Source organism: Mastigoproctus giganteus, chromosome 2 (genome assembly GCF_048544385.1).
Source record: "Mastigoproctus giganteus isolate SK-2022 chromosome 2, ASM4854438v1, whole genome shotgun sequence".
Lineage (NCBI taxonomy): Eukaryota > Metazoa > Arthropoda > Arachnida > Uropygi > Thelyphonidae > Mastigoproctus > Mastigoproctus giganteus.
Window position 1 is genome coordinate 98,101,419 of NC_143576.1, and position 16,699 is coordinate 98,118,117.

Below are 16,699 nucleotides of genomic sequence, written 5' to 3' on the forward strand. Positions count from 1 at the left end.
TTAAAGAGAATATGTATGGATTGAGTCTTATGTTTTAAAGAAAGTATTAGTAAATTAATAAGAGGAGTTTACCTCAATGTAGTACGTGGAACACTTCCGTATGATACCCTCCAGAAATTAAAACGGAAAAAACGAAAAAATCGACAACTTACCGGTACATTAAAGTAAAATATAAATAATTAAATAAACAATTTAACACAATTCAAAACAATTAAAATTCAAATTAACGCAATTAAAAGAATCTAATGAAAATATTCAAAACGATTTTCCTTCCTGTCGTGATCACAGGAATGAAAATTCAATTTTCATTCCTGTGATCACGACAGGAAGGAAAATCGTTTTGAATATTTTCATTAGATTCTTTTAATTGCGTTAATTTGAATTTTAATTGTTTTGAATTGTGTTAAATTGTTTATTTAATTATTTATATTTTACTTTAATGTACCGGTAAGTTGTCGATTTTTTCGTTTTTTCCGTTTTAATTTCTGGAGGGTATCATACGGAAGTGTTCCATGTACTACATTGAGGTAAACTCCTCTTATTAATTTACTAATATTATTATCAACGTAGAACATATTGAGTATTACAGCTCTGATTCATACTATCTAGTTTTAAAGAAAGATAAATATTGAATACTACATGAAGGTAAGTATAAATAATGTAGGATTTTGGCATTGAAATAGTGGGTATGAGAGGGTAGTGTAAAGTAATAATGTGCTGTTCTGCTTTTTTTTTTTTTTTTATGAAACCCCAAGCACGAGAAGTATTAAGACCTGAATACTTAGTACCATGCATGAGTTAAGGTTATTATGAGTCATTATCGAGTTATTGCTTAGGTTATTCAGTCATATGATGTTACAACTTTGGATTCTCCAATCATTCTGTAACCATTACAGTAAGTGTTGTACATTAGATAATTAAATTGGAGACTTCAATGAAGTGATATAGAAATATTATAGTTGTAATGCCAAAATCAGGCATTATTTTTATTTATTTTGATGGAGTCTTCAAGAGATGATACACAACTACATACACTCTTAAACCCATAAAAAAAAAGTATCATTATTTAAAATATAAGTCCCTATCTGACATATATGCTCTTCTTCTTTAATACAGTGGTAACATAATGTTGTTGCCACTGTCATACTTATGGCCTGTACTTTAATTTATAATTTTAATTCACTTTTAAGATTTCAACATAATAATAATTGCTGTGTATATGTATTTGCATAAAAAATTTTTCCAAGAGTAGGTACATAATTGAAATGCCTGAAATTTGGTGATAATGTGCAGCCTGAGGAGAATTGCGCCAATGTTTCAGTGGTTCACTGAAATATGGGTTGACAACAGACTGACTGCAAAAACTAACACAGAAAAGCACTATTTTTAAGCTGTTTTCAAATTCTTGGTCCTTGAGGTTGTTACAGACATTCTCTCAGTTATGCCAGACAAGCTGTACTTTCAACCTGGGAGTCTAAAACGCTGATGAAACTGATATTCAGGTGACACTCAAGTGGACCCAATTTTGGCGAAGTCTGGACGGTCTGTGAGAGCCAAATCCTCTGCTTGCACCTTCACAATGGTGGGACCGTTAGTAATCCTATAACCTCCATGCACAAGCACACAGTGGTGACCACCCAGGCATGAACCAACGTAAGTAGGTGTAGCACCCACACCACACGGAGGAGTGCCACCCGTCTGTGTTACCAGACAGTACTAGGTTGTAGATGACTCTCATCAACCGGTGAAATACCACTACTTTGCTTATTGGAGGCTTGAAGTGGTGAACCCATGTTTAGTCTCCAGAGCCAAGTTCTGGTCAACCCTTCCCCATCTCTTCCATCATGCAGTATGACTGATGACTCTTGAGGTTATGTTGAACATTATGGCGAGCTCCAATCTTCCTTAAATTTTGAGGGTAGGTACAGCTCTAAAACGGTATTTGCAGGCCAGCCGGCCACTAGTAGTACACGACCGAACCTATTGGTAACTCTCTAGGAGGCTTCCGGATCAGCTAGTGTATAATCATGCTACCTCTACTCTGCCAGATAGTGAATGGAGGGAGTCCGAGTAGTGTATATGCGGGGGCCATTGTCGAGGCCACGTTATATCAAGGATCTGGGTATATCCTTACCATGTGTACACCATATCCAAAAATTTCATTACTTAATATAGCATGTTCCATCCACATTTTCTTACTATTGAATACGCCATGAATTGAAACTAATAGAGTAAGCTTATCTGCGAAAAGATCTAAACCTCCCAAACACTTCCTAGCTCATTTCACAAATATATGTGGTCTCAATTCAAATCTCATCGATGTTCATTTCCACTTTCAGTGTGCCAAATCCCATGTACTTTTTCTCACAGAACCTCAGTTATCGGTTGATTCAACTACTGCTCATCTCAGTTGCCCAAACTATTCGCTGTATGATTCCTTCGCCTCAAAGGTGGGATTTGTGCATATGTCCATTCCGATATTCCTTGTCAGAGACTTGGTAATTTGGAATTTCCTCTTTTCAATATTCTCTAGCTTAAAATCTCTCTACCTCATTGTGTCAAATTCATCTGTTGTCTCTACCATTCTCCCAACTCCACTAATCACTTGGAGCTCTTTCACTTCCTCTCTTTGCAACTTGACTTTCTTCAGTCCAACTTTCCTAACAGTGAGGTAATTTTCTGTGGTGATTTTAATGTTCACAACTCCAGCTGGCTTCTGTGTTCTAGTCACACCGACCCAGCTGGTCGAGATGCTGAGGCTTTTAAAATTACTAATGACCTTGCACAGATTGTTCATTTACCTACAAGAATACCGGATGATCCAACAATACAGCCAACACGCTTGATCTTTTTCTCCAAACAACCCTTCTAAGTACTTGGTGATTGTCTCTTCTCCAATGGATCCTTTATCTCATGGCTGTTTCCATCGTCGTATTGTTTGGCATTACAGGAATACAAAATGGGATGACATGCGAGATTTCTTTTCTTCTTTTCCTTGGTCGTATTACTTTTTCAAAACTTCTTATGTCAACATTTCCTCAGATCATGTCAATGAAGTTATTCTTGTAGCAATGGAATCCTTTATCCCACACTCCACTTTAAAATCTCGTCCTTTATCTAAACCTTGGTTTTCCAATAAATGTGCTAAGGCTGTTCAAGAGAAGAGCACTGCATATCGTAATTGGCTTGTTTCTAATTCTTCAGTTTCATTTTCTGCCTACACAAAAGCTAGCAGCAATTGTAAAGCAGTTATTAATCAGTCCAAACTAGAGTTTGAACTGGCTAAGAGTAGAAAATTTGCTTCTTGCCCTAATGGTAGTCGAGCATTCTGGTCTCTTGCCAAAGCTATTGGTCACAACTTTTGCCCATCTCTGCTCCCACCTCTGTCCAAACCAGATGGTTCTGTTGTCACTTCAGCCAAGGATAAAGCTGACCTGCTAGCATCCCATTTTTCTTCCAGCTCATGTATTAATGATCTTGGTAAAACACCTCCCACCATTCCGAACACGCTTCATTCAATGCCTCCTGTGGTCTTCCGTCAAAAAGATATCAGAAGGATTTTGATGAATCTTGATGCTAAGAAAGCTCTAGGTCCTGATGGTATTTCTCCACTTGTTCTCAAAACCTGTGCTCCTGAACTTACTCCTATTCTTTGCCGCCTTTTTTCACTTTCTTATTCCAAAGGTGTTTTTCCTTCTGCTTGGAAATTTGCCCACATCCAGCCAGTTCCTAAAAAGGGTGACAAATCCTCCCATCCAATTATTGTCCCATTGCAATTACTTCTACTCTCTCTAAAGTAATGGAGAAAGTAATTAACCGACAACTCTTAAACTACCTAGAAACCTTCCGTCTGATCAACGATTGCCAGTATGGATTCCGTCAGGGTTGATCCACTGGTGATATTCTGGCTTATATTACCTATTTATGGACAAATTCAATGGAAAAGTTCGGTGAAACACAAGCAGTTGCTCTTGACATCCCAAAGGCTTTCGATCATGTTTGGCATAAAGGTCTTCTAAACAAGCTTTCATCTTATGGTTTGCCAACTGTTTTTTGTAATTGGTTATCCAGTTTTCTCTCTGTTCGCTCACTGAGGGTGATGGTAGATGGCTCTCTGTTTTCTAACTTCTCCGCTAATGCCGGTGTCCTCCCCCAAGGTTCAGTTCCTTTCCCCCACTCTTTTCCTCTTGTATATTAATGACCCTCTTCCATTGACTGGAAATCCTATCCATAGTTTTGCTGATGATAGCACATTGCATTTTACTTTCCATTTTGAGAAACCTTGCCCTGCTCAGTCAGCTTCAATTTCTTGAATGTCTGCTACCAATTCCTTAAATGCCGATCTCCAGGTAATTCTCCAGTGGGGCAAAAACAACTTAGTTGATTTCAATCCTTCTAAAACTCAGTCTTGTCTTATATCTCGCAAAAAGGATTCTTCTGCTCTTATGCTTATCTTTGGTGACACTCCGATTTCTAGGCAAAATGATATATCTCTTTTGGGGATTACCTTGACTTCTAATCTCTCTTGACACAGGCACATTACAAATATTGCTTCCTCTGCATCAAAAAAACTTGGTTTTCTGTTTCGCTCTCGCCATTACTTTTCTTCCAAACAGCTGTTCACTCTGTACAAATCGTAAATCTGCCCTACCATGGAATATTGTTCCCACATCTGGAGCGGTGCCTCCAAAACCTCTCTGAGGCTTCTAGATTCCATTCAGAAGAGGACAGTTAGGTTAATTAATGATTCATCTCTAACAGAGTCTCTCCACTCGCTTTCTCATAGACGTACTGTTTCTGCTGCATGCCTTTTCTACAGATACTTCCATGGGTACTGTTCTTCTGAATTGCCTTCTATAATTCCCGCTCTCTCTTTTAAAGCAGTCTGAACACGCACTGCCAACCAGCCAGCATCCATTTACTGTCCAACTTCAAACTCACTGAAACAACTTTTGATCTTCCTCGTTTATTCATTCAACTGCCGTTTTCTGAAACAACCTTCCTTCATACGTATTTCCTGAAAATTTCAGTCTACAGAAATTCAAGTCTAATGTCAACAACTATAGGTTCTAATACCTCTCGTGTTTGGGGTTTTCATAAAAAAAAAAAAAAAAAAAAATATTGCAATAACCTGCATTTGAAACCGTTCTTTTTTTCTTAATTATATTATAATATTGACCTCACACAGCTTTTCTGTAGGGGTTTAACATCCACCTAATATAAGTTGTTTCCAATCCAAACTTTTCTTCCATTATACCACTTGGCTGCTCATAGATAATGATACATTGGTTCACCATTTGACACTACGTTGCTATAGGGCTGTCTGATGATGAAACCAGTAAGTTCCAAACTGGCCACAACAGTGCCTCAAGTTTTTAATGGATAATGAATTCACCTAAAGGGTGATGTTATTTAATTAAAAAACAATATTAGTTACTTTAGGTTGATTACATAGACAGTTGTTTCTAAAGGGCACATGCCCAAGCTTTGTCACTGTCACTAGAGAGAGTACAGTACCTTCTGACAGTTGACTGTGAAAGGTAATGCACAGAATTGTTATATTTAAGCTGTTTCAATTATTTTTTATTAATTTTTTTCAGGTTCCTCCCCCCCCATTCCTATATATATTATATTAGTGATATTACTATCTTAACCTTCTTCCAGAGTGCTTCCAATGGAATGAGTGTTATTTGTTTAACTTTTTCATTATGTCTTTATCAGTAAAATTCACTGGTCACTTGTAATTTATTTCGAAATACAAGTTTGGAGTTAGGTATAAAATAAAAATGGTTATTTCTAAATTGATTTCTTTCCTCAAGAAAACAAATTAATAAACAAGTGAATGAAACCCAACCCACCATACCTTTTTTTTTTTTTTTGATGCAGTAATATCTTCTGTATTTTTATTTATATATTACTTAATTTCATTTTATCAAGGTGCAGTCACTATCTATGTGTGCCATCATATTATGTGTGACATTCATTTTTAGTTTTATTTTTAATATATTTTGTAATCACAGAGAATGATAGTAGAGAAACCTTGGTAACATTGCTTTTATTATTATTGTCTACATTGTAGCCTCATCTTATTGTTTAACTTTATAGGAATAGATTCATAGATCTGTGTTTTTTATGTATAGGCTCTTGTGAGGGTGGAGGTTATACATACTTTTACTTTTTTGAAGATTGCTTCAAAAAACATGCCCATTAATATAAAATGGCCTAATTTTCTCCAGTACATGCTGCCATCTCTTATATGTGTTTAAGTAATGGTAGACACCATTACTTAAACTATGTTGTACCTATGTATGGGTGGACCAGACACTCTACATTCCCGGATCCCAGGAATGTAGGGGCCCCGTATTCTGATGATATTTTAATTCTTTTAAATATAAAAAAATGGTTGTTTCTGAATATAATACTTTAGTTATACATACAGTCTGACCTCTATATAACTTATTTAGTTGTTTGCTTTAAAAAATTTGTTAAACAGAAATTTTGTTATAAAGAAATAAAGTGCAGTGGAAACGAAATTTCAGCACCTTGAAGGAATTTTCACTGGCGAAGATGGGAGCAAAGGCTTGGATGCCAAAGAGTTATGTCAAGAAATCCAATCTTTGCAGCATGTTTTAAAAGGAAAAAATTGGTTTGCTTAGAATTATTGGCATTTATTCTAGAAGAAAAAAACTTAGTTGAATTATATCCTGACATCACGATTTCTCTTTGGATATTATTAACATTGCCAGTTATGGTTGCGACTGGAGAGAGGAGCTTTTCAAGACTCAAAAGGATCGAAACATATTCCTGAGCAACAATTAGCCAAGAAAGAATTAATGGATTGTCAATAGAACAAGATGTACTAATTAATGTAATAAATGCATGTACTACTACTACTAATAATAATAATAATGTGCTAATAGATAAATAGAACAAGATGTACTAAAAGATATAAAAACATCAGACATTATAGATAAATTTATATCAAGTAAATATCATAAGGTAATGATGTGAATAATTTTTGAGTGTTTCCTTTATTTTTCAATTTTACTAATTTCACCTTTAATTTTTACGAGGTGGCCCATTTGCATATTTCGCTCAGGGCTGACAGAAGTCTAGTACAGCACTGGTAGGCACACATAATAAAATAGATGGTAATTGCACCTTGATAAAATCAAATTAGGTGATACATAAATAAATAAATATAGAAGACATTATTGCATCAAAAAAATGTAATGGTGGGTAAAGTTAATGGTAAGTAATAAAAAAAATGCACTTTTTTTTTTATTCTGATTTATTTTCAACTGTTTTACTGTAGTGTTGGGAAATAAAGAAGAAATAAGAACAAATTAATATTTTAAAGCATTTAAAATAACTGTGAGTTTCTTCATGAAGAAGTTTCTAAAATTCTTAAGAGTGAAAAAAAAGTGTTACTTTGTTTAAATATATTGTAAATTTATGTTTAGGATTAAAAATTGAATGTAAGTTTAATTAATAAAATTGAAGGGAAGATCAGTTTTTTGTTATTTTCGACAAAATAAAGGATTACTTTGAATATAGAAAATGTTAAGTGTATCATATTTTTGAGAAATGTTGAACAAAATATATAATGACCTGGAACACCTTGCATTTGTTATCCCACATCAGCTGCAAATGAAGTTGGACTTAAGATTTCTCCAAAAGTTTAAGCCTGGACAAGGAAAGAGTTTTCATGAAGTTTAATCATACACAAAACCATCGTTTTAATTGTCACAGTAAAATCATTATTGTGAAGCCATTAAAAAAAATTGACATATAAAGTGAGGAGGGGGATCATATTTTCTGTTGTAGTGCATTGTTCCACAAGTCATGCAGACTACTAGCTGCTATTAGAGAGATTGTACCAGCAACCCTATATTCCTGACATCTATCTTTTCCCATTCATTTGCACTTGGTTTAATAGTTATGAAAATTTTCAATATCATTGATCATTTTGATCATTGGTCCCTGTTTCTCAAATGATGCTATTATGTAATATGTTATGACTAAATGATTTGAAGATCATAGTTTGTTTGAAAGATGTTTGAAAAAAATTATCAGCTTTAACTTCAAGTGTAAAAAGTATAGAAGTGTGAAGTATTTATATTGAAAAAACAAAAGATGCCTTTCTTACAATTTTATCTGGATTTTTATTTCAGCAGAAGTTCACTAAGCAACTGTGGAAACCCTCTCAGTAACTTGCTTTTCCATTGTGCTATCATTGGCAAAAATTACCTGTTAGTCATCACTTTGGTGTTATTAGTTTGAGTGGTATTTGCAAACAATTTGCAGGGTGATTTTCCCCACTAAAATTTCTGTTTATTTTAATTTTTCAAGTAATGAGAATAATAACTTCTGATAATAACAAGATTTTCTTACCACAGCCAACACATCGATACAAAAATGAATACTACACTGTAAATTCAACCAAAAGTTAAGTGAAATAGATAGTTTTAGTTTGCAATGAGTGTCTCAGCTAACAATCTCTGAACATATATTCAAATCAGTTAGATAAGAACTTCAGAAAAAGAAAGTGATGGTAGACAGCTGTCAAATTTTAATAATAACCGAAGACAATGACCCACACACACACACACACACACAGAGAGGATGAAAAGGCTTTTAGATTTCTTTATATTTCATTCACTGTCAATATTTACTAGATCTATATCAATTTCTCACTTCTGCTGGATTTGCAGTAATGAGAAACAGAGATACCATTCTGGCAAATGTTTATTGGGCTTTTAGTCAAAAACTTGGCTAAAAGCTCTATGAACATTCCTTCATTTTAAGGCAAATCTATATTATGAGTTCACCAGCTTTTAAGAAAATATGTTAGTGGCTTCAGACAGTGAAATGAAATTTCTTACTGGTTGCTTTACAACTTCATTGGCAGATAAGTATATTAACTATTAAAATCACATGTCAGAGTGATTCACTGGCGATTCCTGCCACCCAGTATGTAACAGAAAAGCACATGGCTAATGAGATTTCTACAGTCACTTAGTGAACTTTTATCCCTTTTCGTTGCTGCAATTGAATATGCATTTTATATTTAAAGTTTATTTCTTTATATGTAGTAAAGTTTTTTTTTTTTTTTTTTCTCCCTCCCCTCTGTAGATCTGAATAGTACAGCAGCAATGACTAATACTTCTACTGCAACAGAAATTTCAGAAAGCCTTAGTACCGGTAATACTGAAGATATTGTATTTGATAACAGCAGCAGTTTTAATGGATCTCTTGAGATTCCTCCCATCTTTTTGCAGACCACAAGTGCTCAGGTTATTTCTGGAGCTTTTGTTTGGGGAGCTCTTATTCTTACTTGCCATCAGGTAAGAACACACATGCACACACACCCTTATATTTTTTCTTTAGTAACAAAGTAATATAATATACTTTTCGTTTTGCATATCTTTGTAGAAAGTAATTTAGGCCCGCTTTTTTTGTTCGGTGATGCTTCTGTTTTTTTCTTTTCTTCAGCTTTGTAATTTCTTCAGTTAACTTTGATGCTGTTTGGGTTATTAGTATTAGTATTGGCAACATGCTGCAAGGAAGCCATGTTTAGCATTAGTGGTGGCAAATGATGAAAGAAAGCAAGCTTATACAGCATCAGCCAAAAAATAAAAATGACACTTCTCATTTCACCTATTCATTCCCTCCAATAGTTTGTCTAGTTTTTCCTTGAATTTATTTAAGCCATCAGCTTCCACAACAGATGGAAGTTTGTTCCAGTGATCAACAACATGCTAGCTAAAGGCATGGAAAACTTGCGCATATCTGTTCTGCAACCGACCTTCCCTCAATTTGAATTTGTGCCCCCCCTCGTGTGTAGTCTAAGCAAAAGAAAGAATTGTATCAGCATTGCGCTTGCTCAGTCCATTCAAAGGCTTAACACTTCAATCAGATCACCTCGCAGATGTCAGTCTCCTGATGGTGCAATTTGCAGAACAAACTCTTTTTTTTTGGTAAAAGCACTTCTTGGTTCCCCTGGCCAATCTTGTTGCCCTTCTCTGTACACACTCAAGCAAATTGACATCCTTCCTAAAATGAGGCCTCAAGGCATGGCCTGACCATTGCCTTATACAGAGGGACAATCACCTCCTTTGCCCTGCTAGCAAAATTCCTATATATCATTGACAAAATCCCATGACCTGCCCTGGCAGCCTGTCTGCATTGCTCAGAAAACTTCATATCTGACTGCACAATTATTCCCAGATCTTTTTCATTTTCTACCACCTTAAGTGTAGTATCACACAGTTGGTACTTTTCTCTGGGGTTACTTCTACCCATATGCAATATTTTGCATTTGTCGAGGTTAAACTTCAGTTGCCACTTCTTAGCCCATCTTTTATTTATGAAAACCCCAACACGAAAGGTATCTGCCCAAATTATCTAGATCCTGTTGCAGTAGCACACTGCCATTACTGTCATTAACAACCCTGCCAACCTTTGTATCATCTGCAAACTTCGACACTAAGCCTGATATACCTTCATCAATATCATTGATAAATATACAAAACAACAGTGGACCCAACACCGAACCCTGTGGGACTCCACTAATAACATTAGTCCACGAAGAGCAGCACCCATTAATTACCACCCTCTGTCTTCTCCCACTCAACCATCCTTTTATCCATTGTAGCAACTTACCCTTAATACCATTCTGCTCCAATTTGTACAATGTCTTCACTTCAGCTATGTAGTAGTGCTGCAAATGCATTAACTAATGTCATAGTTTGAGGCTTTCTGCTCTAAAATATTATTAGTCTAATAAACATGTTTTTGCATCTCACGTTGTGTAAATAAGTCATAACTGGGTTGTCAACTCTTACACGCTCACTGAGGTGCCTCCGTAGCCAGGTGGGAAGGAGCATCAGCAGTGCGTAGCACACGCTTCTTGATTAGACCGGGGTTCGAGCCCATCACCACCAAATACGGAGGATGCGGAAAGGTCAGGGAATGACCACTGCATATTCCTGGAGCAATATGGCCTTAGTTGCTAATGCTCCTAAAAACCAAATAACTAATAAACACGCTCACTGATGAGTGGCCATATAGTTTTGAAACAGTACTGTCTGAATTGTGGTACTCAATTGAAAATAAATAACAGTTGTCATCTCTAATGGGAAGCATTACTTATTTGAAGTATAAAGAGGTCAACTCATTGTGAAGGATTTCACAATACGAGATGTTACAATAATGATGCCAGTGTACCAACTTTGGTGTGTCTAAAAAATTCAACTATGTAGTAATGATACAAATTAACTAATTAATGTCATAGTTTGATTTTTACGTAGTTTGAGTCTTTCTGCTCTGAAATGTTTGTCAACATTTATTTGCAACGTGATTCACATGCATTTCATATTTCCTTGATTGCCAAGTGCAGGAAAGCGGCAGAATCAAATCGCACTGTAAAATTCTTTGAAGTTTTAAAAATATTTTTAAAACAAAGTGTATAGTGAAAAACTTAAGACTTATATTCTTAGTTTTATTCTGAAACTTATTTTAAAACTAAAATAAGTTTACAAATGTATTTTGCCATCTATGTTTTGAAGATATTTGTGCAGGGCCAGATTAAGGATGAAATAGGCCTCTGGCCATATTTAAATTTGAGGCCCTTTTAATATATATAACACATCATCAGCTATTTTCAATCCACTGCAGGATGAAGGCCTCTCCATCAACTTTTAAAATGCACTGCTTGCTAGATGTTTGTGGAGCATTCGGGTACGAGACATGATATTGTCATGCGGGATGTCTCTGTGTGTGTGTGTGTGTGCACGATGTAAGGAGTGTAAGGAAATCAGGCAAAAACTCAGCATTATTATGGGCCTATATGAGAGCTTGAAGGACAGGGTGGATGGCCTCAAAGGATCTAAATTGAGGGGCCCATCAAGCTCTCAGCTGCCCACATCAATTCCAGAGCTTGCACTTGGTCATCACCCAACACAGCAGCAACCCCAAAGGCAGAATGCGCTGGTCCCACAGGAACTACTAGTAGTTATTGGTGACTCTGTTGTCAGAGTAATGGGGAACATACTTTGTAAAAAGTATAGGTGGAACAGGACCAGGGTATGTCTGCCAGGGGCAAAGGTTGATGACGTTGTAGAGCGGATATCATCTTTTAAGGGCACAAAAGGTGATATAGTTGTACACGTTGGCACTAATGATATTAAGAGTAGGAAACCGCCGGAATTACTTAACAAGTACAGGTCACTGTCGAAAAAAAGCCGTGAATTAGGGTTGAATTTGAAAGTGTCTGCAATTCTGCGCAGACACGATAGGAGGGATTCGGCCCTGGAAAGATTGTGCAAGGCTCAAGGGGTAGAATTTTTTTCAGCCTGGTCTGTACTTCTTAACAGGAGAGACTGCTTCTACAGGGATGGGATACACTTAAATAGAAAGGGTACAAGAATATTTGCTGATGCTATTGAGGCAGTGTTAGGTGGGTCGGAAAGCTGCTAGCTTGGGGGGATACAAGGACTAATAGATTAACAGTAGCCACTGGCAGAGGTGAAAGTGATTCTTGCACTGCTTCTATTGGAATGAGCAGCAGTCTGGAAAACAAGATGCAGGATATTTCAGAGACTGCTGGGAGTCATTGCGGTACAAGTAAACACATGGGTTGTGTTAGGGTAGCTAAGAATAGGAACAGGTGCATGTATACCAATGCTAGGAGTTTGGTAAATAAATTTGATGAATTTGAGGTACTGCTCAAAACATCAAATGCAGATGTTGTTGGGATATCAGAAACGTGGTGTCACACAGATATAAGGAATGCAGAACTGGAATTTGGGGAGTACAATGTGTACAGAAAGGATACACAGGACAAGAAGGGAGGAGGGGTTATGCTATTAGTTAAGAAACACATAAAATCCAAGGAAGTGAAGCCAGTCGACATCGCTGGACAGTGAAGTGTCGAGTCAGTTTGGTGTGACATAAGCATTGGGAGATCAAAATTGAGAGTATGAGTGTGCTAAACGAGTATTGTGCATCTACATTCACACATGGGGGGTTATTCATGAAGGGGAATGCCGGAGGTGAAGTTAACTCTGGCAGTGATCTAGATAATTTTGTAATAACTGAGAGGAAAGTGAAGGAGAGAAATTGTTGAAGATAAACACAAGAAAGGCACCTGAGGTGGATGGGATCTATCCAGTTATATTAAAGGAGGCAGCAAAAGAAGTAAGCAAACCCTTAGCCATAATTATGAGATCTTCTTTGGACTTGGGGGAGGTACCCATAGACTGGAGATTTGCAAATGTGACCCCAATTCACAAAGAAGGATCAAAGGCTAACACAAGTAATTATAGACCTGTGAATATAATTTCTGTTCCAGGAAAATTAATGGAGGCACTAGTTAAAGAAGCACTGCAGGATAATCTAGACAAGACTTCAGTTATAGCTCGGACACAGCATGGTTTTGTTAAGGGGAAGTCTTGCCTTACCAATTTGATTGGATACTATGATGCAGTCACAAAAGAACCGGATGCAGGAAATAACTTTGATGTTATATATTTGGATCTTAGAAAGGCTTTTGATACTGTTGCACATGGAAAACTGCTGCATAAATTGGAGCAGTGTGGCATTGGAGACAAATTGCTGCTATGGATAAAGGGGTGGTTGAGGGGGAGAAGACAGAGAGTGGTAATCAATGGCCACTGCTCTTCATGGACTAATGTTATTAGTGGAGTTCCTCAGGGTTCAGTGTTGGGTCAATTATTGTTTTCTGTATTTATAAATGATATTGATGATGGTATATCAAGCTTAATGTCCAAGTTTGCAGACGATACAAAGGTTGGCAGGGCTGTTAAGGACACTACTGATGCTATGCTGCCGCAACAGGATCTGGAAAGGTTGAGCAGATGGGCTGAGAGGTGGCAAATGAAGTTTAACATTGACAAATGTAAAGTGCTACATATGAGAAACAGCAACCCCAGAGCAGCGTACCAACTCTGTGGTACTACACTGACAGTGGTTATGTTATTTGTTATTGTTATTTGGTTTTTAGGAGCATTAGCAACTAAGGCCATATTGCTCCGGGAATATGCGGTGGTCATTCCCTGACCTTTCCACATGCTCCTTCTTTGGTGGTGACGGGCTCGAACCCCGGTCTAATCAAGAAGCGTGTGCTACGCACTGCTGCTCCTTCCCACCTGGCTACAGAGGCGCCACACTGACAGTGGTAGAGAATGAAAAGGAGCTGGGGGTAATTGTGCAGGCAGATATGAAGTTCTCTGAGCAGTGCAGACGGGCTGCAAGAGTAGCTCATGGTGTATTGTCAATGATATACAGGAATTTTTCTAGCACGGATAAGGAGGTGATTGTTCCCTTATATAAGGCAATGGTCAGGCCACACCTTGAGTACTGTATACAGGTCTGGAAGCCTCATTTCAAGAAGGATGTAGAGCTGCTGGAACGAATACAGAGAAGGGCAACAAGATTAGTGAATGAAACAAAGGGTTGCTCTTACGAAGAAAGGCTTAAGTTTTGCAAGTTAGTGTCTGGAGACTAGGCACCAGTGAGGTGATCTGATAGAGGTGTATAAAGCCTTGAATGGTTTGAGCATGCTCAATGCCAATGGGATTCTTCCTCTTGCTCAGAAGAATGCATAAATGAGAGGGCATAAATTCAAATTGAGGAAAGGATAGATGTGCAGAAATTTGCCTTTAGCCAGCGTGTAGTTCGTTGGTAGAACAGACTTCCATCCCTTGTTGTGGGAGTTGATAGCCTAAATAAATTTAAGGCGCAGCTGGACAGGTGTTTCGAATGAATGAAGGGGTGAAATGGGATTGGTTTTTTTTATTATTATTTTTATTTTTATTTTATTTATTTATTTTTTTTTGGCTGATGCTGCATAAGCTTGCTTTCTTGCATCATATGTCTCTTCTGATGCTAATGCTAAACTTTCCAGTTCCTTCTGTTTTGGGCAATAGCCATCCATTTACTACCCACAGACTCATGAATTTCATCTGTCCATCTCCATTGTTGTCTTCCAGGTTTTCTCTTAGCTCCTCTTGGGTACCATTCTGTTATTTTCTTAGTCCATCTGTCATCATGTCCTCGAGCTGTGTCCTGCCCAAGACCATTTTAGTTCTTTAATTTTGATAAGAATGTCCTTTACTTGAGTTTGCTGCCCAATCCATGTGTTTCTCTTCTTATCTGACAGTCTGATTCCCAATATAATTTGTTCCATTCTTTGCTGTGTAGTTCTCAACTTCTCTTCCATTCTTTTGGTGAGTGCCCAAGTTTCACTTCCATAAGCCATGGTGGGGCGTATACATTGGTTGGTTGTTTTATGTTTCAGACAAACTGGGATAATGCTCCTCAGTATATGACTATATTTCCTGAATTCTATCCATTCAAAATTTATTCTTCTCTTGACTTCCATCCATTTATCATTATTACAGCTAATGACTTGTCCCAGATAAGTATATGACTCCACCTTTTCAATTACTGCTCCTTCAATGATTATATCCCTTTCTGTGGCATACTTGTTCATCATTACTTTTGTTTTAGCCATATTCATCTTTAGTCTAAAATCCTTACTAACTCTACATAACTGATTAAGATTTTCCTCTAATTTTTTGGGATCGTGGCTTATGACCACAATGTCATCTGCAAATCGTAAATGGTTTAGGTACTCCCCATTCACATTGACTCCTTTCTGCGACCAGTCTAATCTTCTGAAAGCTTCCTCAAGCTCAGCAGTAAACAACTTCAGAGATATTGTGTCCCCTTGTCAAACTCCTTTCTCAATTTTAAATTTACTACTGTCTTTTGTCTAGTAGAATAAAGGAGGTAGCCTTTTCGTATATTTTCTTCAAAATCATAATATATGGGTTATCTATGCCTTATCTTTCCAGTACCCGAAACATTGCCTTATGCTGTATGAAGTCAAATGCCTTTTCATAATCCACAAATGTCAGGCATAATGGTGTTTTATATTCATTTGCTTTCTCCATTAGCTGTGACATTACATGAAGGTGATCCATAGCTGAGAATCCTTTCCTAAAGCCAGCTTGCTCTTTCGGCTGATTCTCATTAAGTATTCTTTGTAATCTGTTAGTAATGACCCTTGTGAACAACTTGTAGATGTGTGATAACAAGCTAATTGGTCTATAATTTCCAATTACTGATTTGTCTTCTTTCTTATGTAGCAAAACTGTGATTGCATTATACCACTCCTTCTGCACCACACCTTTTCTAATGCATTTTGTGAAGAGTCTTGCCAGTTTTTGTGTCATGTCTCTTCCTCCCAATTTTAACAACTCTACAGTAACTTCATCTTCCCCCCCGGGGCTTTCTGATTCTTCATTTTCTTCAACACATGTTCTACCTCATCAGGAAGGATATCAGGTTTGTTGTATGTGTTACTAATTTGCGATCCACCTTCCCCACTGCTGACATCATTGCCTTGCTCCTTGTATAACTCTTTATAGTAGTCTTCTGCTATTTGAATTATGCCTTCTCTGCTATTCATAAGTACACCATCGCTATTCTTCAGTTTCAGTATCATTTGTCTTTCTGTATTACTGCTCATGGATGCTGATTTAAATCTTTTGTTTTCCCTTAATGCTTGTTCTAACTTTCTTGTATTAAATTTTCTTATGTCCTCTCTGAGTCTCTTTCTAATGGCTTTGCATAACTCAGTATACTCAATTTTCTCCCCGTCAGTGTTTTT

At 37.0% G+C, this 16,699-nt stretch overlaps 1 protein-coding gene across 1 annotated transcript in view; it reads left to right on the forward strand.

The window, feature by feature from the left end:
* The window catches only part of LOC150089449 (transmembrane protein 184B-like), a 139,352-nt gene that overhangs the window by 62,815 nt on the left and 59,838 nt on the right, over positions 1 to 16,699 (forward strand). Inside the window, exon 2 of the mRNA XM_090389495.1 lies at positions 9,136 to 9,347. Within this exon, the coding sequence (XP_090245621.1) occupies positions 9,136 to 9,347 (212 nt within the window). The remainder of the gene's footprint in view (positions 1 to 9,135; positions 9,348 to 16,699) is intronic.